This window comes from Micromys minutus (assembly GCF_963924665.1).
Source record: "Micromys minutus genome assembly, chromosome: 12".
In the NCBI taxonomy this organism is placed as follows: Eukaryota; Metazoa; Chordata; class Mammalia; order Rodentia; family Muridae; genus Micromys; species Micromys minutus.
This window is the reverse complement of record NC_137981.1, coordinates 28,512,072-28,538,083: the sequence shown is the minus strand read 5'-3', so window position 1 is coordinate 28,538,083 and position 26,012 is coordinate 28,512,072. Positions and strand designations below refer to the sequence as shown.

At 51.4% G+C, this 26,012-nt stretch overlaps 1 protein-coding gene across 1 annotated transcript in view; it reads right to left on the bottom strand.

Moving 5' to 3' along the window:
- DNAH1 (dynein axonemal heavy chain 1) overlaps positions 1–26,012 on the bottom strand; it is a gene marked incomplete at both ends in the record, with an annotated part of 54,315 nt that overhangs the window by 2,855 nt on the left and 25,448 nt on the right. The window contains 39 exons of the mRNA XM_080926019.1: positions 67–246; positions 563–733; positions 1,039–1,170; positions 1,576–1,730; positions 1,942–2,090; positions 2,312–2,508; positions 2,947–3,098; positions 3,362–3,557; positions 3,685–3,910; positions 4,519–4,679; positions 4,775–4,924; positions 5,042–5,161; positions 5,817–5,942; positions 6,344–6,475; positions 6,680–6,871; positions 6,958–7,125; positions 7,711–7,902; positions 8,188–8,373; positions 9,027–9,137; positions 9,533–9,724; positions 10,303–10,474; positions 10,691–10,899; positions 11,670–11,805; positions 12,191–12,387; positions 13,509–13,739; positions 14,652–14,830; positions 16,521–16,559; positions 17,290–17,463; positions 17,938–18,095; positions 18,508–18,668; positions 18,808–18,948; positions 19,927–20,034; positions 20,134–20,292; positions 20,511–20,630; positions 20,719–20,913; positions 21,599–21,776; positions 23,934–24,088; positions 24,275–24,366; positions 25,812–25,998. Coding sequence (XP_080782145.1) covers positions 67–246; positions 563–733; positions 1,039–1,170; positions 1,576–1,730; positions 1,942–2,090; positions 2,312–2,508; positions 2,947–3,098; positions 3,362–3,557; positions 3,685–3,910; positions 4,519–4,679; positions 4,775–4,924; positions 5,042–5,161; positions 5,817–5,942; positions 6,344–6,475; positions 6,680–6,871; positions 6,958–7,125; positions 7,711–7,902; positions 8,188–8,373; positions 9,027–9,137; positions 9,533–9,724; positions 10,303–10,474; positions 10,691–10,899; positions 11,670–11,805; positions 12,191–12,387; positions 13,509–13,739; positions 14,652–14,830; positions 16,521–16,559; positions 17,290–17,463; positions 17,938–18,095; positions 18,508–18,668; positions 18,808–18,948; positions 19,927–20,034; positions 20,134–20,292; positions 20,511–20,630; positions 20,719–20,913; positions 21,599–21,776; positions 23,934–24,088; positions 24,275–24,366; positions 25,812–25,998 — 6,279 coding nt within the window. The remainder of the gene's footprint in view (positions 1–66; positions 247–562; positions 734–1,038; positions 1,171–1,575; positions 1,731–1,941; positions 2,091–2,311; positions 2,509–2,946; positions 3,099–3,361; positions 3,558–3,684; positions 3,911–4,518; positions 4,680–4,774; positions 4,925–5,041; positions 5,162–5,816; positions 5,943–6,343; positions 6,476–6,679; positions 6,872–6,957; positions 7,126–7,710; positions 7,903–8,187; positions 8,374–9,026; positions 9,138–9,532; positions 9,725–10,302; positions 10,475–10,690; positions 10,900–11,669; positions 11,806–12,190; positions 12,388–13,508; positions 13,740–14,651; positions 14,831–16,520; positions 16,560–17,289; positions 17,464–17,937; positions 18,096–18,507; positions 18,669–18,807; positions 18,949–19,926; positions 20,035–20,133; positions 20,293–20,510; positions 20,631–20,718; positions 20,914–21,598; positions 21,777–23,933; positions 24,089–24,274; positions 24,367–25,811; positions 25,999–26,012) is intronic.

The window sequence follows — 26,012 nt, the reverse complement described above, 5'->3', positions numbered from 1 at the left end:
GTGGGTGAACAATGGTCCCTGTTATAGGTGTCCAAGTCAGTGGTACCGAGCCTGCCCCTTGCCTACCTTATAGGGAATATCATCATATTCATCTAGGAACATCCTGAGCTGGCTGATGCAGATGCGCAGGTCTCCATCTGTGAACTCATAGGGGATGTTGAAACCCAGGGGCCCAAATTTGCGGCGTTCGAGTGCATTTCCATGGAACAAACACAGAGATAGCAGCAGGGACTTGAACTCCACTACCTGCAGGACAAAGGGATAGAGTTGTAAGAGAAAGCGTAGGGACAAGGTCATAAGAGGAAGGGCTGGGACAGGAAGGTGGGTGCTTAGAATGGGTCTCACCTTTAAAATCATTTTTAATCATATGTATGAGTTATATGGTTATGTGAATGAGTGATGTTGCTCACAGAGGCCAGAGGTGTCAGATCCCTATGGAGCTGGTCTTTCAGGCTACTTTGAGCTGCCTGATGTGGATGCTGGGAACTGAACTCAGGTTCATCTGGAAGAACCACCAGTGCTCTCAACCACTGAACCATCATCTCTCTGGCTGATGCCTTACCTTTTGACAGGAGTGGAGGAAGTCATCACTTAGGTTGTTGTAGGACTTCAACAGATTGGCTTTGACGCCACGTGGTGGTTCGATAGTCATTTTGGAGCCATTTTGTAGGATGGACACTGGGAACTTGTTGCTGGGAAGGCTGGTGAGCCATAAACGGAAGTCCCGGTGTACCTGGTCACCACAGCACCGCATGAGCACAAAGACTTAGGCTTCTGTTTCTTCCACCCAGGAACTCAAGCTCATCCTCTGACTTACTCCTTCTTTGAGTTGGTTAGGATATAAGGCTATGCAGACAACTGGCTAAGAACAGGCCTTAACAAGTCCTGGGGCCACCAGTCTATACTGGGTAACCCTGGGAAGTCACCAACCCCCTGAGACTCAGCAACTCAGAGGGCCAATAATAATCTAGTTAATACTCCAGAATAATCTAGTGGCATCATGGAATACATGCTTTGTGGACAGGCATCATGGCACACCTTATCAGGATTAATGTGCTCGATGAGACGCTCCAGGGCTGGCATCCAGCTTGGTGCTAAGTGGCAGTTCTGAAAGAAGACCCATTTGCCCCTCTCTATGGAGCTGCGCATCATAGCTTCTGCTCGAGGGCCCTGTGGGGACAGGAACATTGAGTAGGGGACTGCTGTTCATCTTCTCTAGCCTACCCCTTTGTGATGGTTTGCATATGCTTGGCCCAGGGAGTGGCACTATTAGAAGGTGTGGCCTTGTTGGGGGAAGTGTGTCACTCTGGGGGTGGGCTTGGAGACACTCCTCCTAGCTATCTAAAGATGCTCAGTCTGTTCCTGGCTTCCTTTGGATGAAAATGTAGAACTCTTATCTCCTCCTGCATCAAGCCTGCCTGGATACTGCCATGTTCTCACCTTGATGATAATGAATCTCTGAACCTGTAAGCCAGCCTCAATTAAATGGTGTCCTTATAAGACTTGCCTTGGTCATGGTGTCTGTTCAAAGCAATAAAACCCTAACTAAGACACCCTTCCTTGCCTTACCCTTACCTGACCCTGTCCCAAGGAGATGGCAGAGAGCTTCTTGGAAAACTTCATTTCTTCTGCAAATTTATAGAGGTCAGCAGCAGGGTCAGTGCCAGGAGACAGCACAAAGATGAGGGGTGTTGTAGAGTTGGACTCTTTGAACACTGCAGACAGATTGGCTGTCTGGAAGAATAGGGAGAGATGCTGAGATCATATGGGGCTGGTGAGAGGCAGGGTTTAGGGCAAGGAAAGGGATTTCTAAGGTTCCTGAAGTAGTTCCAGAAGGGCCTTCAAAGTCTTAGATCATCTGTGTTCCAAGAGTTCTAGTTTGGGCAAGGCTGGGAGGTAGTTCTCAAAGCAGCCATATTCCTGAGACCCAGATACCAGCACTTGCCTGGGGCTCAATGAATCGGGGTTCCAGGTGGGTGGCCACAAAGTCCTGCATGGCATTAGTAACTTTATCCCCACGCAGGCAACGAAGAATAAGCAGTTTCTGGAACTGGTCTAGGTATGTATCCCAGATGCCAGGCAAGATCTCCCTGCAATAAAGCCCACATATCACTCAGAGCCAGCCTACAGGAAACCACTGGCCAATGGACTTTGCCAGATGTATGGGGGTTCCCAAGAGAACAGGCTAGAAGCCCAGGGAGATATGACCATAGATGCAAGGTAATACTAAGTAATCTTTCTGGGAAGTCTCTGGGCAGGCCTATTTCTGGGGTCTTATGTTTCTGCTAGTATATAATGGGATCCAACTCACCTGTGAGGCTCAGCACTGTCAAAGATGGCCTGGAATTCTGAGAGGTGCAACAAGAAGTTATCCGGGAAGGTGGCAAAGGCTGGCAGGTTTGAAAGTGCCAAGATGTCTCGCCAGGCCCGATCTGATAGCCACTGTGGTGCAGGGTTCTCAGACATGGTCTGGATGGAGCCTCCAGACAAGAGGTAGCGCCACTCAGCCTAGTAGAGTACAGACGGAGCTGATGCCCACATCATGTAGCTAGCACCTTACCCAGAGAAACTGAGTCACTCGTGCTGTCCACTACTCTACCCTTTCTTGGATATGAAGTTAACAGAAGCTCCTGATTAGACAAGTATGGGAGGCTCAGGACAATTTGCCCCCAGGGACAATCTCTCTGCTCAGTAGCATATTTAAGGCTCTGAGAAGACCTGTGTTCTTCTCATGGCATCAGTTGGACCATATTAATCTAGAGCCCCCTGTTGCGTTTAAGCAATAAATTGTGTTCCCAACGATCTCTGTTCCCTTTAACTGTGGTATGCTTTTTTTTTTTTTTTTTTTGGCGTGGCTTTTATTTTATACCTATCCTGTGCCCTCAGGCCCACAATAGGGTAACCCCTCAGACAGATGGTCCCTGAGCCATCTGCATGCTCCTGCACCTGGTTGATCTTGCCCTCATTCATCATAATACGGGCACACAGTAGGAAGGCGAACATCAGCTTGTGCTTCTCAAAGAGGCTGCGGCAGACATTGCTATAGAGGCTGAAGGTTAGGTAGCGGTTGATGTTGATGATGCGCTTCTTCAGATTGTCTACAGGGTAGAAGAAGTGGTGGCAGAGCATGGGGAAACGGGAGAAAGTCTTCCTAGCAGCTATTGGGGCAGTCTGTGTATCTCCTTGGATAGCTAGTGTTTCCAGTAAGGGGCTAAGTAGGGTAGGGATGAGAGATGGTATGTTCATAGGTATCACGAGAGTATGATGTAAGGGTGAAGAGAGATGAGTGCTCATAGGAATGTACCCATAAGAATTCCATCCATCTCAGATCAGGGCTGCTGTGTCAGTGGGCTAGAGCTACCTGCCCTCTCTGAGTTGGCGATGCCAGAGAGGAAGATGTTGAGGAACCACTCGAGAGAGTACTGGTACATGGGGTCCACGTTGGCCAGGTCTGACACACAGAAGAAGAGGATCTGGGTGCGGACAGCCACAGGTATGTACTCCATGCGTGTGAGGTCAATGTCCCTCTCTGTCTGCTCTGCAATCCTGACCTTAGCCTGGGTAGAGGGGCAATGGGAAAGGTGTTAGGTCCAAGGAGGCTGCAACGAGCAGTAGGTAAAGGTAGATGGGAGCAGGGTTGGGGCAAGTGGGGAGGGTCAGGGTGGTAGGAAGGTATTTCCCAACCTGGATCTCAGCAGCCTTCATCTTGGAAGCCTCTAGCACCTTGATAAGCTCCATGTCATCTACAGGGTTACCCTCAGAGGAGCTGAGACGGTACAGTATCTGGTCTTCAATGTCCTTTAGCTCTTGGCGCATCTTGGCATTACTGATGATCAGCTGGTTCTTGGCCTCTTCCAGATCAGGCCGTTCCTCCGCCACTACCTGACCCAGTAGCTGGTCCTCTAGGCCACTACCAGGGGTGGAGGACATCATGCTAATAACACCCCGGGAACTCCAGGGATCAGTGTTAAGTCCACATTTATCTATCAAGAGCCCAGCACCATTGCCAGTGTCAGCCTGGGAGGCCTAGCCTCAATCTGTGGGACTGATGCAGGGTTGCTTTTAAACCAGCAGTTCTCAGGGAGACTTCAAGGAGCAGGGACTGACCAGCCAGATTCTCCACTGGCAATGGGTGCTGTGAATAATCCAGTAAGATAAGGCTTACGAGTGCCTGTTCTTCCTCCCACTGGCTGTAGCTACTCAAATGAAGACTTTGGTATATAGCAGGCTGTGTTCGTGTATGTGTGTGTGTGTGTGTGTGTGTGTGTGTGTGTGTGTGTGTGTGTATGTGTGTTGGTGTTGGTGTTGGTGGAAATGAAGCTAAGTAAGCAGAGCCAGTGGAGGGTCTTGAAAGCCTTGAGATGCCAGGGTACCTGGGAGGAAGTTGATGGGGGTCACTGAACAGGAAAGACAGACTTCTTGATTCCGGTAGCTTAGGGGATGGCCAAGGGATGGCCAAGGGACAGCTGTCAGGAAGGGACAGCTGATGCTTGTGTTTTCTCTGGTGGAGGGTCTTACCTGGGGGACAGTGTAAAGTTGATGAGGGTGAGTTTGGTGGAGATCTCTGGTGAATAGTGAGGATTGGGCAGCTTGGTGGTGATGTACATTCTGAAGTCCTCATGGTAGGGGATCACCGTGTCTCCCAACTTCAGGACCGTATTCCCTTGCTGCTTGTATGTCTGTAGTAGGTAGGATGGGCTGGCAGTGGTTGGAGTGTGGACAGCTCCTTGTCCAGGCCTGTAGTCTATAGCGTCCCCTTTCTCAATAGGCCTACCTGCTTAAGCAGCACAGGCTCCAGTGCTGGATCCAGCTCCTCACCCACGTTTTCTAGAAGGCATGGCTTGCCAAAGCGGATAGCATTCTCCATGCTGCGCAGGAAGTCACGGTCACTCAACTTGAACACATCCAGCCCATTTTCCTTCTCCTGCAGGGGAAGGTGGGGTTACAGCAGCTTAGAGTGGGCCCAAGGCTCAGTTGCTTCCCCAAGCACTGGGAAAGACATCTTGAGCCTTTCCGAGGAGGCAGAGTTAGTAGGTCTTACCATGTTCTTGATCCACTTGTTAGCCTGACCCTGGGGATCAATGAAGTGAGTCCAGCGCTGGGAGTATTGATTGATGACCCCATTCTCCACGGACAGAGTGTCATTGGGGAGGCCAGCAATCTGTGGGAAGCCAGGTACCATGCTTGGCCAAGGTTCTTGTACGAGCACAGCTGGCTAGGACATTAGCTATGCCTAACTCTGTATGGCTGTAGGTTTCTCCTGTCGTATGTTTTGGATGGGGGAGCATGAGGAATGGAGATGGCAATGTGGATAAGGACGTGTCTCCAGGATTCTCTTCTGCTGCTGGATGGTCTTCTGATACCCTCCTTTGCTGGGCCTTTTTGTCCATGTGGCTTCTGCATTCTTGCTTAGTGATATCACCTTCAGGGTACCCAAATCCCATTGGCCTACCCTTGGCCTCCCTCTTTGCCACTGGGTCTTGCTTAGACCTGACCTGAAACCTCTTCCTACAGCTGTATGTATGTACCTGGCCTGGTTCTCCTACAGCTGAATCTATGCACCTGGCCTGGTTCTCCTACAGCTGAATCTATGCACCTGGCCTGGTTCTCCTACAGCTGAATCTATGCACCTGGCCTGGTTCTCCTACAGCTGCATCTATGCACTTGGCCTGGTTCTTGCTTCTTTTTCTACTCACCACCCTCTTACTACAACCAGGAGGATTCAGAGGAGGCATCCATGGGAAAGAAGGGTAGAAAGGAGGCAGGGGGGCTCTAGGCCCAGCCTGAAGCATATTCTGACATCTTCTGATAGTTACCTGCCAAGAGCGGATCTTCACAGGATTTCCCAGTGTTGTAATCAGTGTGGGTTTGGCGGTATGCGGGACATGGTAAACTGTGAGCTGGCTGACCCAGTACTCGTAGAGTGTTGCACGGTACTGGCCCTGGAGAGATACGAAACTTAAGACCACCACGCTAGGCACACAGTGTTCTCCTCCCCTCTTGCCACAATACTGCATGCAGAAGCCAGATCTCAGATGAAGAGCTAGGCATTATAGACACTTCAGGCATGCTTGGACCCTACAAACCTGTCTATGGGCCATGCCTGCAATGTCTTCCCGCCCCCCAATGGCTGTGAGGATTAAATGGGATACACAATGAAGTATTTTAGAGCAGTGTCTAGCATGGGTGCCCCTGTATGAGCCTTTATATACTTCTAATAGGAGCTCTTCTGACTTGTGTGCGCAGAGCTGCTCCACAGGTTGCCCTCACAGAGGTAAGGCCTCAAGGGAGGATCTCTTTCTGGGATTAAAGCTGGTCAGGGGTACAGTGGGGGATTCTTTACCGTGAAGGGGCCCAGGTAGGCCACAGAGCCAGCAGCTACCAGCACATCACCAGAAATGTTGTCAAGCATATTCTCCAGATTCTCCACGGTCTCCTGCCAGCGCACCTTTTCGTCTGCTAGCCCATTGATGAGCTGTAGAAGCGGCCTTGTGTGGAGTGGGCTCTGGGAGGCTGGCCTGGGGCCTGGGGCTATCTCTGCCCACTGTGACCCCACCCACAGGTTGCTAAAGAGGGGGGCGGGTAGGGAGAGCCAACCCATAATTTCTCTACAGCACCGTGTCCTCCTCTTCCCAGTAGGACTGCCCGTGGGCTCTGTGGAAGAGGCATGCACACCTACCTTGTCAGCTCGGCCTAAGCGCTGTTCACACTGTTCACACTTCATCTCCAGCTCCTCCTTCTTGGCCACACACTCTCGGTACTTGGCCTGCATTGTGGCGATGCCGTCCTCCACTTCACGCAGGTGATGCTTTGCCTCTTCTAGTATCCTTTGGGTTACTTCCAGGTCATCCTGGGCTTCTCGCAAGGCTTGCTGCAGACAGAAAGAGGTCCAGCTCCTAGCCAGGACCTGGGTAGGGGAGCCATCCCCCACCACCCCCAGCTCTATGCAGTCCTCACCCGTTTGGGCTCCACAGCTTTGGCTACAAAATGGTACTTGTGCATGGCGCGCACCCACTGGCAGATAGACGTGCAGGCCTTAGACACCTTGGCAATGGCAGCTGGCTGGAACTCCTCGTTGTCAATATATGGCTGGATGGCTTTGATAATTGCCTCCCCAATGTTGTCCTGAGGCAGAAATCACTGTTCTCAGGATGCTGCTTCCTAAGAGGGACAACTAAGATCCTGTTTCCCTATATTTCAGGGGCTGGAGAGCCTCTCACACTCATGCTCTGCCTCAGCTGAGTTCAACCATCGTGGGTGACGGGCCTGGGAACCCACAGTGTACTTCCAGAGGCCAGGGCTAAGGCAAGCCTAGGCAGACAGAGCGCAGGCTGTGAGCCACCTTGGACTGGGTGTCTCTCTAAGAAAGGTGTCTCTGGTCCTGCCCATGTAGGACTATGACAAGAAGAATCTCCAAGCTGGGGAGCCTTGGGGTGACTGTGGGTGACATCCTATAGGCACAGTTCCTCCCCTGATTCCAGTATCCTCAGCAGACTTCTGTTGGGGAAGAGGATGTTGTCACCCCACCTGACAGCTCCTTGGGCAGACTCTATGTCCAATGGCCCCGACAGCTCTCTGTGCCCCAGGGGCATGCATGCTGCAGCTGCTGGTGGGGCAGGTGGTCACAGAATAGACAGCATAGAGCCTGCAGACATTGCAACTTGGCCAGCGCCCACCCACTGGCTTACCCGTGTGCTTAGTGTGGTTTACCTTGTCAAACTTGAAGAGGCTTTCAAGGAAGCGGCCCGGGTCTTGCAGCAACCCCTTGCCTGGCTCCCAGTAGTCATCCACTTTGGAGCCTGGCTTCTCTCCAGGTACCTTCTTGGGCTTTATGCCCTTCATGATGCACACGGCTTCTATGACCAGCTTCACTCCTGGGGGTGGGCGCTGCATGGCACGCACCTATGGGCCATGCCAAAAGGTATAGAAGGGGAAGGTCCTACCAGCTCGGGCAAGGTGGGCCCTACCAATAAAGTCTTTACTGCCACAGGACCTAGGGAGGGTCTTAGGACTGCAGTGGTATTGGCATCAGGAAGGTGGGACAGCAGTAAAGATCTGGCCCTTGTTCTGCTCTCCCTTGTTGGTATACAGTCACCAAAGGTGGGCCTGGGGACACCATTAGGAACTAAGAGGACACGGAGAGGGAGGGATATGATTGTAAGTGTGAGGAGATGCCTGGCGGCCCACCTCTGTCACATCATTCTTGTTGAGGTTTCGAAGGCTGGCCAGGGCTGCATCCAGGGCTGGCAGGGCCTCATCCAGATCCTTCTGAGCATCATCAGCAATAGCTTGGGCCTTACTGGCCTTCTCATTGGCCCTAATCTCTTCTGCCTGCACTGATTTCCGGGTTTCCTCAGCTATGGCTGTGTCCACCTGGGGATGGGAGACAGGGCATCCAGTCAGTGGCCAGGGGTAAGGGCAGGAATACCTATCCCCTTCTTTCTGAGGGCTTAGATGTTCAGCCTTTACAAAGGCCTCTTAGCTACAATAGGTTGCTGAGACATAAGTCTAGGAATTCCTCCCAGACATTTCCAGGGCCCACAACAGGGCTTAGGAGTTTCCAGGTTTGGGCATTGCAGCCCTACAGGCCCACATTGCCGTCTGTGCACGATGCAAAGGTGTACCTCCCCATTTGTTCAGGGAACATTTTGTGATACTCTGATTTTGTAAACAAGGACCCTCGAATGCTGGCAGGACGCTGTCATGGTAACGGTGCTCTGTTCTGGGAGGGCGGAGCCCTCGATGTAAACCCTGATTCTATGCAGCATCTGCACGTCTGCGTGTGCCAGTTCTGCTGCTCAGTCCGAGTCGTGACATCATCAGTTCCCAGCCTCTGCCAAAGGAGTGCCTGGCTTAGCGTGGCAATAGTTCTGCCTAAGTATCTACCAGGGTAAGGAGCAACTGGTGAACGAGGAAAATGAAGTGTGAAAGCCAGGGGCTAGCCATTGGATGTTTGAGATGTTGAGCATCCACACACAGGACCAGAGAGGTGGTGGGCTCAAGAGCTCTCTGTTGAGCACCCCAACCTTGATCTGCTCCATAGTGAGCAAGGTGTCCTTGGCAGCTTCTTCCAGCAGAGGGCGCATAATCTCCAGCTCCTCCTGCATCTTGGCCACATCCTCAGAAGTGCGCAACAGCTGAGTTTGGGAGCAGACAAAACAAAACAAAACAAAACAAAACCAAAAACAGGTGTTACAGGGACTAGAGAGACACCAGGCCTTAGGGGTCTGAGGAGAGGGTCCTGCTGAATCGCCTCCACTCGTGGACACCCAAGTTGCTCAGCGGTTTCTAGAGGAGGAGGCCTCACTCCCTGAGAAGTTGGGGTGGGAGGGGTGTGCCTCTGTTTTCCCTCACCCTTCACTGATAATTTCTATTTTTTCACTGAGAAGGAAGTCACCCTTTGCAACACTTTGGGCTATACAGTTTGATGCCAGGTCACCTTGGCATCAAAGACTGCTGAGACCCAGCACAGGTAGCTAACTGCTATCCTCAGGCCTACCTCAGGCCTACCTCAGGCCTACCTTAGGCCTACCTTATCTAGGCCACTCTTCATGCGATTCTTGGCAGTCTTCAGTTCCATTTTCTTCTGCCCAATGAGGATGGAGAAAATATTGAGCAGCTCCAAATAGCTCTTGGGGGTCACATAGTTGTGGCGGGCCAGCTCTGCCAGGTACTCAACACATTTCCTGGCCACTGACTGGTGGATATATACACAAACCTGAATCTGTGAAGGCGGAGATAGATCATGGATTCTTGTGGCACTTCAGCAAAGACCAGTTAACAGGTACCCACAAAACCACAACTATACCTCAAACAAATAGTTTCCTAAGATCCTCATGACCTCCAGGCCTAGGTAACCTTTTCTGTAGATGAAAAGCCCAAGGCCCATACTAGTCAAGAACAGACCTGGCCTTGGCCATGGACCTAGGTATTTGTCTCCCAGCCCGGGGCCCTTGGCACAGCTCCATGAGTTGCCTCCCTCTAAAAAGCCTAAGATGGTGTCCCATCAGAGGCTGGGTCTAAGTCAGGGAAACGTTGGCTTCATTTTAGCTCTTGGACCTCAGAGGGCCAGCTCTAAAGAGGTATCGGGGGCCCTTAGAAGAAAGGGGTATTAGCCATCAGTAGAACACTCTAGGTTACCATGTGATTCATGGCCTCGTCTCACACATGAGAGAACTGAAGCATAGCCTGGTAATGCCATGTCACCAACCCTTTTCTGGCAGTGGTAGGCCTCAGTGACCCCGAGCCTCTATTAAGTGAGACATCTCTCCCCAAGAGACTGCTTCTCACCAAGATACCTACCAGCCCCTGGATTACTTCACTCGAACATTCCAGTTCTGGGATCTCACTTAGGAACATGGTGGCCACAGATTGCAGGGCCTCTGCTGGCCACTCGTTAAACCAGTCAATGGTACAGCAGTTGACAAGTGAGGGGAACTGCCTCAGGCGAGCTCGGAACACCTCTCCAATGGGACTGAGGGAGAAGGATCCACATGAGACCTAGCAACACTGACTTAGGCACTCAGCACTCATGGCCTGTCTATAGTCCTATGTCATAGTACCCAGGCCAAACCACCCTAGTAGTCCTGTCTAAATGGCATGGTGGCCAGGCCTGGGGCCACTTTTCATTTCAGAATTACTCTCTCACATCCCTTTGGTCCCAGTGTGGTTCGGTAATAACTACATGTACCTCATGCACAGCACCATGTGGATGTTGTTACGCACACGTCCAGTATAGGCAGCCATGAGATTGGCTTTGGTAGGCTGCAGGCCCTGCTCCTGTATGTAGGGCCGCATGGTATTGACGATCTGGTCTTGCTCATCTGCATTGTAGAGGTTGGGGATGTCGCCTGAGTTCAGGACATTGTTAATGTCCTCTAGGAAGGACTCATTCTTGATCTGGAGAAGGACAAGGGGTAAGAGCTAAGCATTTATGAAAGCCCCCAAGAATCACATTCCATGAGCCTTTGTAGCAGCCCCATACAGAAACTAGGCCAAGGTCATGCCATTGACCTTGTAAGTCCTGGACTTGTACTCAGATCTGCCCCAGTGTGGAAGCTCTGAATATAATCTGTGGGCTGTGGCAGGGGCCCAGAACTGGGGTGGTGGTATGGGCTCTTGCTGATCCTTCTCTAGCTTTCCTCCAGGAAGAAACCATGGCCACCAAACAGAGGCATCTGGCCTGTGTTAGAGGGAAACCTCACTTTCTTGGCTACATGAAAGGGCTGGACAGTGGAGGAGCTTTGTCTAGGGCTGGGGCAAGGTCTTGGAGCCCTTGATACAACCTGTACTACCAATCAGGTTTAAGCACTGTCCTGTTTGTCTTGTGGCCTCTCAGAGACCTGAAAAGAGGCCTTAGCCCTAAAGTGGAGATATGGGTTCCCTGTACCCCAGAGACAAACTTGTGGTTCTTAAGGCAGGAAGCCATCGAGCTGTGAGTAGTGTGTTATAGTACCATGGTTATTCTTTACTCTCGGAGCATGAGTGATGATCTCTGCCTCCCCTTAGCCTTTGTTCCTCTCTTGACCAGCCTAATCATAATCTCACCCGAACCTAACATATGGGGAGTTGAGCATGTAGGACTGAGCACCCTATAGGATACCACTTGGGGATGCTCCATGTTCAGCCCACCCTGAGCCCTGCCCACTGCTGTGCTGTGGTGAGTGCACCTGAGTGTCTGAGAACAGGAAGGTGATGGGCAGGTTCTGCAGGCCAGCCTTGAGCAGAACCTTCTTGACATCTTCACGCCACTCGGACATGCCATAGTTCTTGGACAGCTCAATCTGGAAGCACTCATATTCGGCCCTGGAGGCAGGAGTTTGAGTCAAGCTGTGCCAGAGGCCTGGAGCCAGGCACCGATGGGTGATGGGTGCTCATATCCAGGGTAGACTTGTAGATCCTCCAGGCCCTGCACCCACTCTCTTGTTTCCTGACCTTTGCCTACTATTCCTATAGCCCACAACCCTGTCCCTTCCACCACCTGCCCTCCATGCTCAAATTCTGAAAGCAGGCCCAGGGTTCTCTCTCTGAGGCATCTTTCTGAGCTGATTTCCTCAAGAAGCACCACTTCTTGAGGTCCAGGTCCCATTTGCAGCTCTTCTAGAACCTCACGGGCTGAGTAGGTTTATTTTGGGGGCATCTTTATAAGCAGTCTGCCACATGCCACCCACTGCCCACCCCAATCCCTTACATGTGGGAAGCCAGTCGAGTGAGGGAGCTTCGGCCACTGCCACCCACACCCAACAGGAGTGCGTTGCCCAGGGCCTGGCGCAGAGTCCGGCTGATGCGACAGATATGGCTCATGGCATCCACAAAGAGGACCAGCTTCAGTTTGGCCGTGTTGATCTGGTTGTAATCCTCCATGTACTCCTCGATTACCTGCATCATCTGGGAACACGGGGATGGTGGGACATGGTAGGCCGTCTTCCATGGAGGGGTCCCCAGTTCCCCACTTCTCTGTGTTCAGACCCAGGAACGTCAGTGATTGGCCACTCTGTGACCTGGCCAGGTGCAGATTTTTCTCCTGGGGGCTCGAACCCTGTATATTGTTAGGTGCAGCTGAGTTGGCTCAGGATGCCATTCGACATACTGGGAGAACCCTATGCAGATGCTAGCTCCCCCTCCCCCACTCCCCAGCCAAGTCTCTGTACTCTAGTTAGCTCCAGCACCTATTCCCCCCCCCCCCATTGTGGACACACTAGGCTATCTTCTCTCACTTAGCTTCCTGAGGAAACTGTAACTCTCTATTCATAAGGCCCTCAGGAGATGCCTTGGGCCCATTGCCTCTTGCTGCTTTCCTTGGATTCTAGCCAGCTCTACTTTGAAAGTGTTTGGGGATGCCCTTGTAGGAATCCCCCGCCACTGGTTTTGTGGCCGCTCTCGCTATAGATAGGTTTGGTAGCTGGAACATCGGAATGACAGAGAGCTGACCACAGCTAGTTCTGTGCCCTGTGCACGGAAGGATTGCTGGCTTTCAGAAGTCAGGTCTGCCTCTGAGAAGCCTGACCTATGAGACACACCAGTCTGTAGCAACTCAGGTGAGACCGTCTGGGAACTAGGAGAGGATGTGTATGGGAAAACCCACCAGGAGGTCCACAGCAGCCTCACAGCTTTGAGGCCATCGCGAAAACCTCAACTCTGTTTCTCAAGATCCTACCTAAGTGAGCCATGGCACCCCTTCTGCCCCTTTATGAACAAGAATGGCAGCATGGCAAATGGGTGTGGCGTGTCACTGTTAGCAGGGTTTGTCTCAGATGAACTCTTGTTCTCACAGATGGGCCGCCTCACTAAACCCATGTGAAGGGGAAATGGGGGCTCAGAGAAGTCGAAAGCCTTTTTTTTTTTTTTTTTTTTTTTGACTATCCTGACTTTCTGATGGTTATGGAAGAGGGTCTAGGGTTTTACACCTATCCTGTGTAGACTCTCAGACTCTAGCCACTATACTTACTGTTTTCTGGATCCCAGGGGACAGACTGAAGAACACCTACCAGAGTAGAACACCAGCTCACCTTACTCTCACTGGTGATGAGCTCATAGGACTTTACATCTGAGCCTGGTGACATGAAGTCTCCATAAAGAATGGGTTGGAAGGGACAGACTTTGTTGAAGGCCACCTCAAACTCCTCCATCTGGCTTTCAAGGAGATCATCAAACCAGTTGCGGTCTTCCTCACTCACTAGGCGGTCACGGAACACACGGCAGTTCTCATGGTACCACAGACGCAGCAGCTGCACCTTGTCCTGTGGGTGCCCAGTGTCAGGGCCTGCCTTGGTCCCTGGCCCAAAGTCATCATTTGAAATGCCAGGGGAGACAGACCAGGTGACAGGGACGTGGCTCACAGGACTAGTCTCCTTCGACCCAGAGCTAGAGCCACACACAGGGACTGCTGGGAGACAGGCCTTCTGCACAGCTGAAGACTAAGCAGATGGCAGAATACCCTGAGCCTCCCTATCCCCAGCTCCCAGGGCCCACCAGGCACCAGCACTAGCAGCTGGTTGTACGTATTCTGACACCTCACATCTAACTGCCCAGCAAGCCCCACCAATCTCTCTGTGTTTAGCTCCGCTGCCCACTCTGTTCCAGCTTCCATGCCTCTCCCCTAGGGTCCCTGGGAACACTAAGGAAGTTCCAGACTCTTCTCTTAATTCATTGGCTATGAGCTCAGCAAGGGCAGAACCAACTTTTGTCTTACCCACCCTACCTTCCTAGGACTAGCCACATTTTGTTTAGCCAGTGGCTCTATGTGGCTCCCTATTTGAGCTCTCTACTGAACACCCACAGCCTGTACATTCTGGCTCCCGTGCATCCCACTGTTCCTCCTTATATCTCCACATGCTCAGTTTCCAAAGGCCCCTGTTTGTCTCCACCCAAGTCTTCTCACATGGAAGGCCTCTACTAGAAATTCTCCTGCCTCCTTGTCTTCTCCTGGCTTGTTCTTTTTATGACCTCATCATGGTCACAATTTTGGACAGGAGTTTGGCTCACAAGATAGGCTTAGCTGCACAGGCTCTGGTGGGCCTGACCTTCGCGTCCCAGTCTCTTCTGGGCCTAGCTACATTAGGGCTAGAGACTGAAGGCTTAAACTTGTGGGATGTCCAGAGAAGATGGCAAGGGCATCGGGGACACGGGGTGGAGGCCTGGCAGATACTCACCTCAACCTTAGCTGGTTCAGCCATGAGCATTCCCTGGAAGACTTTGGACAGGTCCCTCAGGTTAAAGGTATAGTGGGACTTGGCTGGCGTGGGCAGCAGCTGGGAGGTAATGACAGCATACACACCAATGGTGGCATCCACGATGGGCTCCGTCAAATGGACGATGTTGGGGGCCCCAGCTGTGGGACAGGAAAGTGGGCTGGGTTACACAGGTCCTACCTTTGCTCCTTTGATCTCCCCCCAGCACCTGTTCCATAGCCTTAGGCTTGGATTCCATATTTGTTTCAGCCCCTTCTTAGACGCTTTCTTCTTTGTAAGGCCTTCCTGATGTCTCTAGAGTGGGGATCTCTTGTTCTCGGTGCCCTAAATTTGACCCTACATTCGTGACAATTAGTCATGCACAGGGCACTGAGATGCAGTCACAGAGTTGTGGGCATGAATGGGCTTAGGACTGGGTGAACCCTTCCTGCCTTGCCTCATGAGCCTATGGCCAGACCTGAACATGGCAATGCTAAGTCACACATGGGTCTACAGGCTTCAGGAGTAACTTTATGGTGGGTGTAGGGTGACCTCGACCTCGGGCTTGACTCTGCAGGCTCACTAACCTCTGTCCGGTTGCTAAAGCTCCATCTGGCTTTAATCATAACCATACCCACATGCTGGCTCCATGAAAAAAGTTCCTGTCTCCACCTGGAACTGAACTCTCAGAGTGGGAACTTAGGATACAGGGAGAACTCAGAAGGGACAAAGGGTCAGGAGACGAAGCATATTCCAGGTGATGAGCAAGAGGTTGACATACACAAATGCCCTTCACCCTTGGCAAGCCTTGTCCTGGAAGTGGATGACAAGGAGACAGTGACCATGTGGAAAATGCTACAGAGAGACTTGCAGCAAGAAGAAGGTTTGGGAAACCTCTAAGTTGGGCGTTGGAGTGATTCTAGAAATGCTGTGCTAAGTAGCCCAAGTGCAACAGTCGGGGAAGGAGAGATCTGGGTGATGATTTGGGGTTTTGTTTAATTAGGACTGGAGAAACTGGGACATGATTGTCTGTTTCTTTGTTTGTTTGTTTGTTTTAGAGCAGGGTCTCACTATGTAGCTCTGGCTGTCCTCAAACTTAGCATGTAGACCAGTAGATCAGGCTGGCCTCAAACAGAGATATGACTGCCATTGCCTCTTGAGTGCTGGCATTGAAGGTGTATACCATCATGCCCCACAACATGGTTTATATGTTGACGGAGCGGCCCAGTGGAACATAAAATACTGCTACTGGGGGGTGTGTGTGACTCCCATCCTCCATTAGGCCAAAGAGGAGAAGCCAGGCATGCACCAGAAGAGAAAGTTCACCCCCAGTCAAGGTGACAGGAGCCACAGGGGAATCCCTGTAATAGGTTGAGATGTAGATCCTGAGGCTCAGAGAGGGAGTTTGACAACCTTTTTCAGCTGAGAGAGTCTGACGTGGTCAGCTGCCCTGAAGTGATGACTGACAGGTTAGAGCTTCCTGAGTCTGAGGCTGCCACAGAGCTGCAAACCATCCACTTTCCTGCTTGTGCCTGCTCCCTGGAGAAGCAGGCTTCTTTCTCTTCACTGTGGCTCCTTCAGACTGTGGAGCTTGTTGACTCCATTTCCTCTTTCAGTCCCCGATCTGAGTGTGACATGAAGCTAGGCACCACGGGATAGAGTAGCTCCAAGAGCGGTACAGGACCCTGAAGAGGGGCCGCAGAAGTGGTGACTTGTGCTCTGGCTCCAGTCTGAGGAGGGCCCTTTGTGATCCATGGTCCTAACCTTAACCTACCTTTAGCCAGAGTCCAGGGTTGTCCTCAGCCTACAGCCCCTTTCCTTCAAGACCCTTCAGGTCCTGGTCATACTTACGCACAGGCTCTCGGTAACTTTTCTCCCCAAGGAGTCCATCTGCAGGGTTGAGAGACAGCTATAAGGTTCAGTTAGTTCATCACTTGCTTGCCCATCTAGGCCAGCTGAGGCCCACTAGGAAGCTCCTGAAGCAGCTGCTTCCTATCCTTTATCAGAGAAATATGCCCCTCCCCCAGCTGTACATGAAAGAGACCAGGCTTAGGGCTCTGGCAGGGCAGCCCAGGCCAGATGGAAGGCTGGACTTTCCAGCACTCTCTACCCAGCATGGTGCCAGTGGCGCTTCATGGACAGGGTGTGCTACTAGAGAAACAGCATCCAGGGTCACTTTTTCCAAGTTCCTGGGTGGATCAGGGTAACTTTCCCCCTTTGGTCGCTCTAGGCTTTCCTGTTCTAGGAAAGTGGCGGTCATTCCACATGAGCTTGCACATGTCTCTCCCCAAGCCAATGCAAATGTGGAGAAGCATATCTATTCCATAAGCAATGTGCAGATTTGCTGCATGGCTTTATTTTAGACACTATGTGCCATATATTACTCAATTCTCAAGACTCATAATAGTAGGTACTAATATTAGCACCCACTGGTAAAGAAACCAAGGTTCAGAGAGGTTCTTGAACTTGCTAGTTCAAACAGCAAAGTAAAAGCTGGGCTGCTATTACAATATTAATGTGGCTCAGAACCTTCTTCCTGCCCAGTGCTGTTAGCTGTCTTTGGTGTGACAATTAGCTTGGCTTTTGTCCATGGCCTCTCTTGGCCCAACCTGATACTCACCCATCCAACATCCCAGGATTATAGAGAAGATGCGTTTCTTGCTGATGTCATCCATCTCAATGAAAGACAGGTAGTTGAAGTGGCGTGTCAGCCTTGGAGTGATAGCATTCCTGCCTCCCCCTGGGGGACCCATGGCACAGACAAAGTTGATATCCACCAGGTTCTTGAAGGCTCCTGAGTGGGAGTGGGAAGCCAGAATATATGTTGAAACTGTAATTTGCATTCCCACTACCAACATAAAAGCCAGGTAAGTGTGACAATGTGTCTGTAATTCTAGCAACTCAGGAGGTAGAGATGGGTAAGTTGGCTAGCTAGACAAGTTGAATTGGCAAGTTCTAGGTTCAGTGAGAGACCCTGCCACAATCAAATGGACATCGATCAAGGGAGATACCCAACATGAACTCACAAACACACGTGCTCACACTCATGCAAACTCATGTACATATATGCATGCAAAAACTGTGATTTCCTGATATAAAGAAAATGTGTTAATGGACACTGAAATTTCTCTGTGCCCTGACAGTTCATTCCCTTGTTCTAAGAGAAATTAAGACATCTGCAGACCCCTAACATGGCCTTTGCTGTGTCTACTGTACTTTTTGCCTAGCATATGCAGCCCACTCCTCGCTACCCCATGACAGCACGCACCGATGATCTTTCGGTCATACCAGCCACCATGGTCCATCCACTGGCGCAGCAGCTCAATAGGTGGCTGGGCACCATATGTCTCCAGGGCTGGCATGTTTAGGTCATCGATGAAGAAGATGAAGTTGCGTCCTAGGGGTGGCCCAAACACACCCTTTCGCCTGTGGGAGGAGCTTTGTGAGCCTAGCACCCATGGGTGCCCCTCACTAAACTTTAGCCTCCTCCAAATTGCTAAAACTCAAGACCAGCCCTCCATCTTGGGACATTTGGGATGAGTTGACCTCTATCTTAGGTCTTTAAAAAGAGTCCTACTTCCCAGAAAAGTGGATAATAAGTGCACAGCCCTGTCTTAGTGGCCAGTGAAAGCCCTGCAGATTGATTAGACAGACTCTGAAAGAGGGCAGGGGAGATCCCAAAAGGCAACCTAAGGTTCCCTGTGGGGCTTCCTGGTTCTCCTGCTGGGTCATTTCAGGCAAAGCCAGGAATGGAATTTGGTGGGGGTGGAGTGACACAGCAGCTGGTTCAGCTAGGCTGGTGACACTGTGGCAGAGGAAGGAACCAGAGCTGTCCTGCCTCTTGTCCAGTTTGCTGTCAATGAGGTCCTGGGTCTGGTTGGCTGAAGTGCGGGCTGAGAAGGTGAGGAAGTGGCTGATATATTCCAGTGGCAGGTTCTTGAGAAGCTTGTTAGAGACCGTGAGTGTCTTCCCTGTGCCCGTCGGCCCGATACACAGCACCTGGGAGTGTGGTGAACAGGAAGGTGGGGCACACACAGAACAGATGCAGAGGGGGCTACCAACTTGTTGGTGTGTAAGACTAGCCGTGCCCTAACCCGAGCCTCAGGTGAGCAGGGACAGGGTATGATGGGGCACTCACAGGCTTGTGATTGGTGATCAGCATGCCCAGCAGGTAGGACATCTGCATGGTGTCCATGGTGGGCACAATGATGTTGCAGTAGTTGGTGTCTGGCATCATGGTGAATGGAGCCGAGTAGTCCATCCACTTTACCCAGGCAACCTGGAACCACATGTGATTCAGGATGGGTCTGAAATCCCTTTCCACTCCTGGCTGTGACCTCACAGCAAGAGGAAGAGGTATTATTTATTATCCTGCTGGACCTTGGCAAGAACATCAGGGGAAGATAATGTCATCCTACCACAAACTTCCAGGAATGGAGGTTCTCTGAACACAGCTGAGAGGTAGGAGCTACCTGACTGCAGCTGCTGAGGTGGCGGCTCTCCTACACACAGCCAGTCCCCAGGTCTTGGCAAGAAGATGCTCTGGGAACTGAATAGCCCAGGGATGCAAAGGTGCTGTTTATTTTGAGGCTAACGAGGAGTGGGAACACCAGAGCCCAGGGCACTGGCAGCTGGATGCTAGAGGCCCCCTGGCACGCCTCCCCACTGCTCCTGCCTCACAAATTCCCTCACCCATGACCCTTGCAAAACTCCTTTGACAAAGGTCTCAGTTTGGCCAAAACAACATGTCCCACTGGCTGTTACTCAAAGCTCCATAGTAGGACTCTACACAGTGATTTCCTGTCACCTCCTCAGGTGCTCGAGGGCCCTGATCCTGGGATGGTGGTGAACTCAAGAGCTTTGGCTGGCTGGTAGTTAAGATGGGGGCACTCAAGCAGGATGCAGGCACGCTCCTGGGCCCTTAGGGAGTGAGGCTTCAGGAAAAATGAGAGCTGCTAACTAGAAAAGAGGGCTGGGCCCTGGACTAGTATAGAAGAAACATTTGTCTGAGAAGCGAGGCACACTGAAGCCTCCAAGCTCCATGCTCAAGGTCAGCTCTCCCACTGACTAGCTGATTATGAGTTTGTGTCTCAGTTTCCATGTCTATAAAATGAACACAGTAATAAATAGCCAACGGCTTCTGACCTGGTGGCCATCAATGTGACGTTCTCTAAGTGGCCGCTATTCACTGAGGGGGAAATCACCACAGCCCATTGGGGCTCTACCCTTCCTTCTTCCTGGGCAGCCCCACGGCTACCTGTTTGTTCTCATCCTCTTCATCATCATCATCCTCAGTATTGCTGATTCCTGCGTCATCCAGTCTGTAATCGAACACCAGCCCTTCTTCAGGGAAAAGTAGTTTTATCTGTCAGAACCAAGGGATGCAGCCTGTGAGGCCAGGCAGGCTGCCTGCCGTTGCCTCCCCCACCTCCCTGGGACCTGGCCTGCTCCTTCCACCTCTTACCTGTTCAAGCATCATCTTCATCCTTAGCCACTGGCTGAAGCTGATGCGGCTGTTGTAGTCCCCTGTGGCGCCTACACTCCAGATGAGAGAGAAGATGAACCAGGGCTCTATCAGCTCTGGGATGTGACTCAACTTTTCAGAGGGTATCTTCTTGAGGCCCTGGGAACAGAGGGAGTAGCATTAGGCTAAGTCTGAGGCACTTGTGGGAAACCTCAGTGGGCAGATCACGACAGCTTTTGTTTCCCTGCAACACATTGGATGGGGGAGGGGGTCATGGTTCAGTACTTCCAGAAGGCTGCGTAGGCTCTTTGCAGCCCAAGCAAGAAGAACAAGAGGTAGGAGGGAAGAGGCCTCCAGCTCCACCGTTTGGGCTGTACCTCTCTGGGTAGGAAAGGTCTGAAGAAACAGTCGAGTAGTTTGAGGAGGCTCATTATCAGGTTGCTGTTGGTGGAGGCAATCACTTCCTTCACAGTGGCTCGAACGAAGGTGATGGAACTCTGTTGGGAACAAGCACCAGGCTCGCATGGCCAGTGATGACAGTCCTCTGCCACCTCTTTGGCTGGGCGTACCTGTGGCCTCACCTACCTCCAGGAACTTGAGAAAGAGACTGTTGAACTGCTCCTCGTAGGGCTTTATTATGGAAGGGAGATGTTTGAGCCAGCACTCGACGAATGGCAGGAGGCCTAGGATGCTGGGCTCCAGGTACACCATGCCACAGCGAGATACGGTGGCTGGAGAGGCCACTGCCAGGTCCTGCACCTCGAACATCATGGTCATTGCCTGGTACACAACATGGAAGTGGGTCAGCTACCAGACCCCGATGGAGGAAAAGAGATGCAGGGCTTTGGGGGAACTGCTTGCCCATCCTGCCAGAAGGCTCTCTGGAGGATCAGGGCTGCATCTGAGGTTCAGGGATCCCCGAATCCTCATTTGATAATGTGGCCCTCCACAGAGCTCTGAGGGAGAGCCAAAGTTGGGCAGTCCTAGACTTTCTGGCCAATGAGGAGTTTCTAGAAGCCTGAAAAACCAGACAGGAAATATGTTTTTTTTTTGTTTGTTTGTTTGTTTTGTTTTTGCTTCATAGCCCCAGTCACATGCATAGGCTCATGCTGACTGCCGCATGTTCTCAGGGGTTTAGTGCATATACACTCTGAGATGCTCTCAACCCCGGGCCATAGACATGGCCAAGAGTGGAGTGGACCTGGGAGGCACGAGGCAGCATGAGTGAGGGCACCAGCAGGGCGACTGCCATGGCCCTAGGCTTGGAACACCCCAGAAAGCAGGCCGCCTGAAAGATAGCCGCAGAGGGCATGGCCTCAAGAAGGGGATGAGAGGCTGGGAGGAGGTGCTGGGGACCAGGCCCAAGATCCTGTCATCCCTGATCCTTGGTGTGCTTGGTGTGGGATGAGGCCAGGCCGGCATGGCTGTGGAAGGGGACGAGTGGGTGGCTGGGTGGGCAGCACACCTCTGTGAGTTTGATGATCTCCCCAGAGCTGAGGCACAGTTTCTTGTTGTCATCCAGCACGGTGTTCATGTTCTCGATCCAGACGGCATCCACTGGCCCGTCAAACATGTACCATTTCTTGTTGGTGTCAGAAGCAATGGCCCCGGCCCGGATGAGGGAGGAGAAGATCCCATCTGTCCTATAACCACCAAGGAGGAGAAGGGATGTAGGTGACAGGGAGGCAGGGCGATGGCACAAAAATGGTCCTCAGGGAAACCTAGTCACCCTGCTGGCTCTTACCCTTTAAAATTTATATCAGCACATATTAATTATGTCTAACAATGGGCCCCATCATGTTGTGGTCATACACTGATATAATACAGTTTTTGAGTGGTTACCAAGCAGATACAGGACATTGATTAATCTTAAAAAGATACATTCTAGGATTCCCCACCCCCATCCCCATTGTGGATATCCGAAACTGTGTATAGTACAGAATCCTATATACAAGCTGGTTTATTCTATATATAAATACATACGAGGAAGTTGATTTGTAATTTAGATATATTAACAGACAGAACACTTGTGGTAGGATACTGTAATAAAAGTTTACACTATGGCACCACAGTTGGTTAGACTAGGGGTTACTTAACATAAACAGCAAGACCATGAGTCAGTCTGGTAACTGACACGGCTCATAGGTGCTAATGGGGAGAGAAAGAACACAGTGGGCAGCAGGCAGGTTCATTTCCCATGTGGGATGGAATGGATCCATACAAGAGTCCTTTCCACTGTTCGGAATGGTGTACGATTTAAAATGCATGAATTCCGCATATCTGGACTTTCCTCTTGACCTCGGGCAAATGAATCTACAGAAGTGAACTGTCTGATGGGTTGGGGTGTGGATAGCCAGGATTCTACTACATTTTAAATAAAACTCTAAGGTCACACACATAGATACAAATGTATTTCCAAATCTATGACCTGTCCGTTGATTTCTTTAGTGGTGTCTTTAAATGTCTCTGGCTAGTGTATTATGTATGTATTATGAATCTCGGATTACTGGTTCTCATCTTTTTAACTCTTTCGTGTCTTCACTCATCAAAACATTATGATGGGAAAAATGTAATGCGGCATAATGAGAGCATGCTTACACCCCCTGCTGAGTCCCATGGAAGTCACAGTGCATGAAGGTAAATGGTGGTGTCCCAGTGGGAGGAAGAAGTGGGGAGGGGAGGTGGGAGGAGCTGGAGAAGGGATATGTTCTGCTTTATAACCCAAGAAAGGCTCAGTCTTCAGTTTTATATGCTAGGGAGTCTCTGCTTGGTTCCTGAGTCTCCCAGGCTCACATGCGCATTTCTTCATGAAATCGTTAGCAACCAGCCCTGCAAAGTCAGCTTAGACAAGCCCTCACCTCGAATACTTACTTACCCACCTCAGCACCTGTTCAGGCCCTCACTCCCCTCCTGCTGCAGGTGAGGTTTGACCACTTGGTCCATCTTAAGCAGAAACCCTGTGAGGTCCGGTCAGCCACAAACACCCTTACCCCTGATGTGCCCTCTTAGGAATTTTCTACCTACTGGTGTTTACCCTGCCCCATTGGCCCATGCTGTATTTGGAGTTGAGTTCATTCTGTTCCTGATCTTGAGACCATGCCCAGGTGGTTTCTATACTTGTGGTCATGGGCCCAAATAAAGTCTTCTTTAGTATGCTTTGATATACAGTTAAATATTTTTCTTCAATGGTACATTTTCCTGGGCTGACCTGTGGACCCCACCACCACCTATGTGAGTCTCTAGTGGATACAGGAAAGACCATTAGACAGGAATGGGGAAGCTGAGCAGTCGCACTGCAAGAGGAAGGTACCTTACTGGCTTACAGGGCACCACAGCTAAGCCCACACATCCAGCAGAGAGAACAGAGAAGATACTTGGGGTTTTTGCTTTTTGTATTGCTGTTAATTGTTAAGAGCTTTGGGTTTTAACACTCAAGGCTGTTTCCCTCATTCTGTCCTTCTCCCAGATACATGCATCTCCCTAAAACACATGCCCTAGCCTGAGAGCAAGGCCTGGAAGTGACCTCTTCAGGGTAATGACAGCCATTTGTTGAATGTTCATCCATGCCAGCCACCGTTCCCCAGTGCATTTCATGTGTCACCTTAAGGTTCCTTGCCACCATAATGCTGCCATGATTGGTGTCACTGTGCCAATAGCAGAAGTGAGGAAAGTGCGAAGGGATGAAGTGGGACGGTGTGAATCATCCCAGGCCTTCTGCTGAGGGCTTGAGCTCCTCACAGACACTGCAGGCAGCCTGGGAGTGCGTCACCGTCACCGGAAGCAGCTTGGGGGTCACTCACCACTCATGGGTGAGCAGGTCAAACTCCCCATACAGCTGGCCCATTGTGATGGACTTGGGGTTGAGCACGTAGTAGTTGACAGCTTCATACACGCCACCACTAATGGATGGCTTCCCTTTCAGCATCGTCATGGCAGCGGCCAGGACTCTGTAACACTGGGGAGTCACCACCAGAAAGTGACCCTCCGTGGCTTCTCAGAGAGCAGGGGTGCAGTGGGCTGGGGCACTACAGGAAGTAGGGAAGGCAGTCTGGATGCCAGAGGGGTACAGGTGGAGGCTGACACCCTTGTTGGAGATGCACGTCCCCTAACCCCCACCCTGGCCATGCTTGGCTCTGCTTACATTACTCTTGCCAGAGCCTGTGGGTCCAACAAGCATGAGGCCGTGCCGTACCACTGTGGTCTCATACAGCTGGATGCACTTGATCAGGAAGCCTAGGGGACAAGGCGGGGGAACGTGGGTTAAAGGATGGAACTGGACCATGGCTCTGAGGCTAGCTTGTGTGGTCTTAGCTGAGTCACTTGGTCCCCTGAGCTTCCGTGTCTTCGTGAGCACAGTGGGGAAGGCAGTAACGCCTATGCCATAGGCAGGGCAGGTGAAGACCCACACACAGGGCCTACAGGCCGCAGAGTAGGACCTCTCTAGATGCCAGTCACTATTACTGTTACTACCACTGCCTACGGTCATTTAGTTGGGTGGACAGACATTATGGGGTCTCAGAATCAATTTCTTTCCCAAAGCAGCCTGCCTGGCCTCCCAAGGGTACCAGCCTGAGAAGGTGCTGTCCAGTGCGAGATCAAGAGATCAAATTCAAAGATCAGAGTCCTAGTCAGTCAGAAGCTTTAAACAGAGCTCATTGTTTAGGCCCAAGGGTTTGTAGTGGTTGTGGCTCTGGCAGGCCCAGGGGTCCCTGCCAAAGGGACAGGGTGCAGTTACCTAGGGATGACAAAGCTGACTTAAGGCTGTGGGGAAAGAGAAGAGGCCAGGGCTTGGTTTAACAAGCTTGCTGGGTCTCAGTGCAGGGGGTGGCCAGGGAAGAAAGTGTTAAGCTACACATGGAACAGGGAGCACCGAGGTATAGGTCCTGCAGGGCTGAGACAAGCTAATCAACAGGCCTCGTGGAGAGCCTGTGTGCACAGATATCCTTCCTTGGAGAGCCCCCACCCCTAAGGACCATCTGGGAGGTACTGGGAGGGGAGAGGGGGAAACTGTGCTGGGGAGATCAAGAGCTCTAGCTGTATGCGTATGTGGTGACCAGGCCGAGGGAATCTCAGTTGAGAAAATGTTCCCATCATATTGGGCTGTGGGCAAGTGTGTGGATACATTTTCTTGATTGATGGCTGGTGTGGTGGGCAGTGCCATCCCTGTGTTGGTGATCCTGGTGCTATAAGAAAGCAGGCTGAGCAAGCCAAAGGAGCAAACCATAAGCAGCATTCCTCCATGGTCTCTGCTTTAGTATCTGTTCTCAGGTTCCTCTCCTAACTTCCTCCAGTGATGGGTTGTGAGCTGAGAAGGTGAAATAACCCCCCTTCTCTCCAAGGTGTTCTGGTTATAGTGTTTCGTCACAGCAATAGGAAACCCTAACTAAGACATTCAGCAGAGACTCACTGTTGGATGAAACAGAGCTAGAGAGGGGACCTTGGGTAGGGATGGTTCCTACCATGGGCAGAGAACCTAGATTGTGAGGTCCCAGTAAAAAGACACGCTGCCCTTTACCTGGAGAGCACTAGTAAAGACAAGGCCAGGTCAGCAACGAGGGTCCCTGCTACAGCATTGCCCTGTCCCTGTCTCAAACATTGGACTCCAAGGTGGCTGGAGCCAACACTTCCTCAGATTGGAACACCATGGGCCTGCAGGATTCCCAGCACTGGCAGCTCACCCTCCACATCCTTGAGGTTTTTCTTCTCACAGGCCCTGCGGATGGCCTGGTCCAGGATGCCATAGTCAGTCTCCTCTTCCTTGATGGTAGGGAACAGGTCGGACACAATCCCTGAGAAGAGCTTGAGGTCTTCCTGCAGGAACTTGGGCACATTCACATCCCGGATGGCCCGAAGGCAGATCAGCTCCTGTAGTAAGGCCC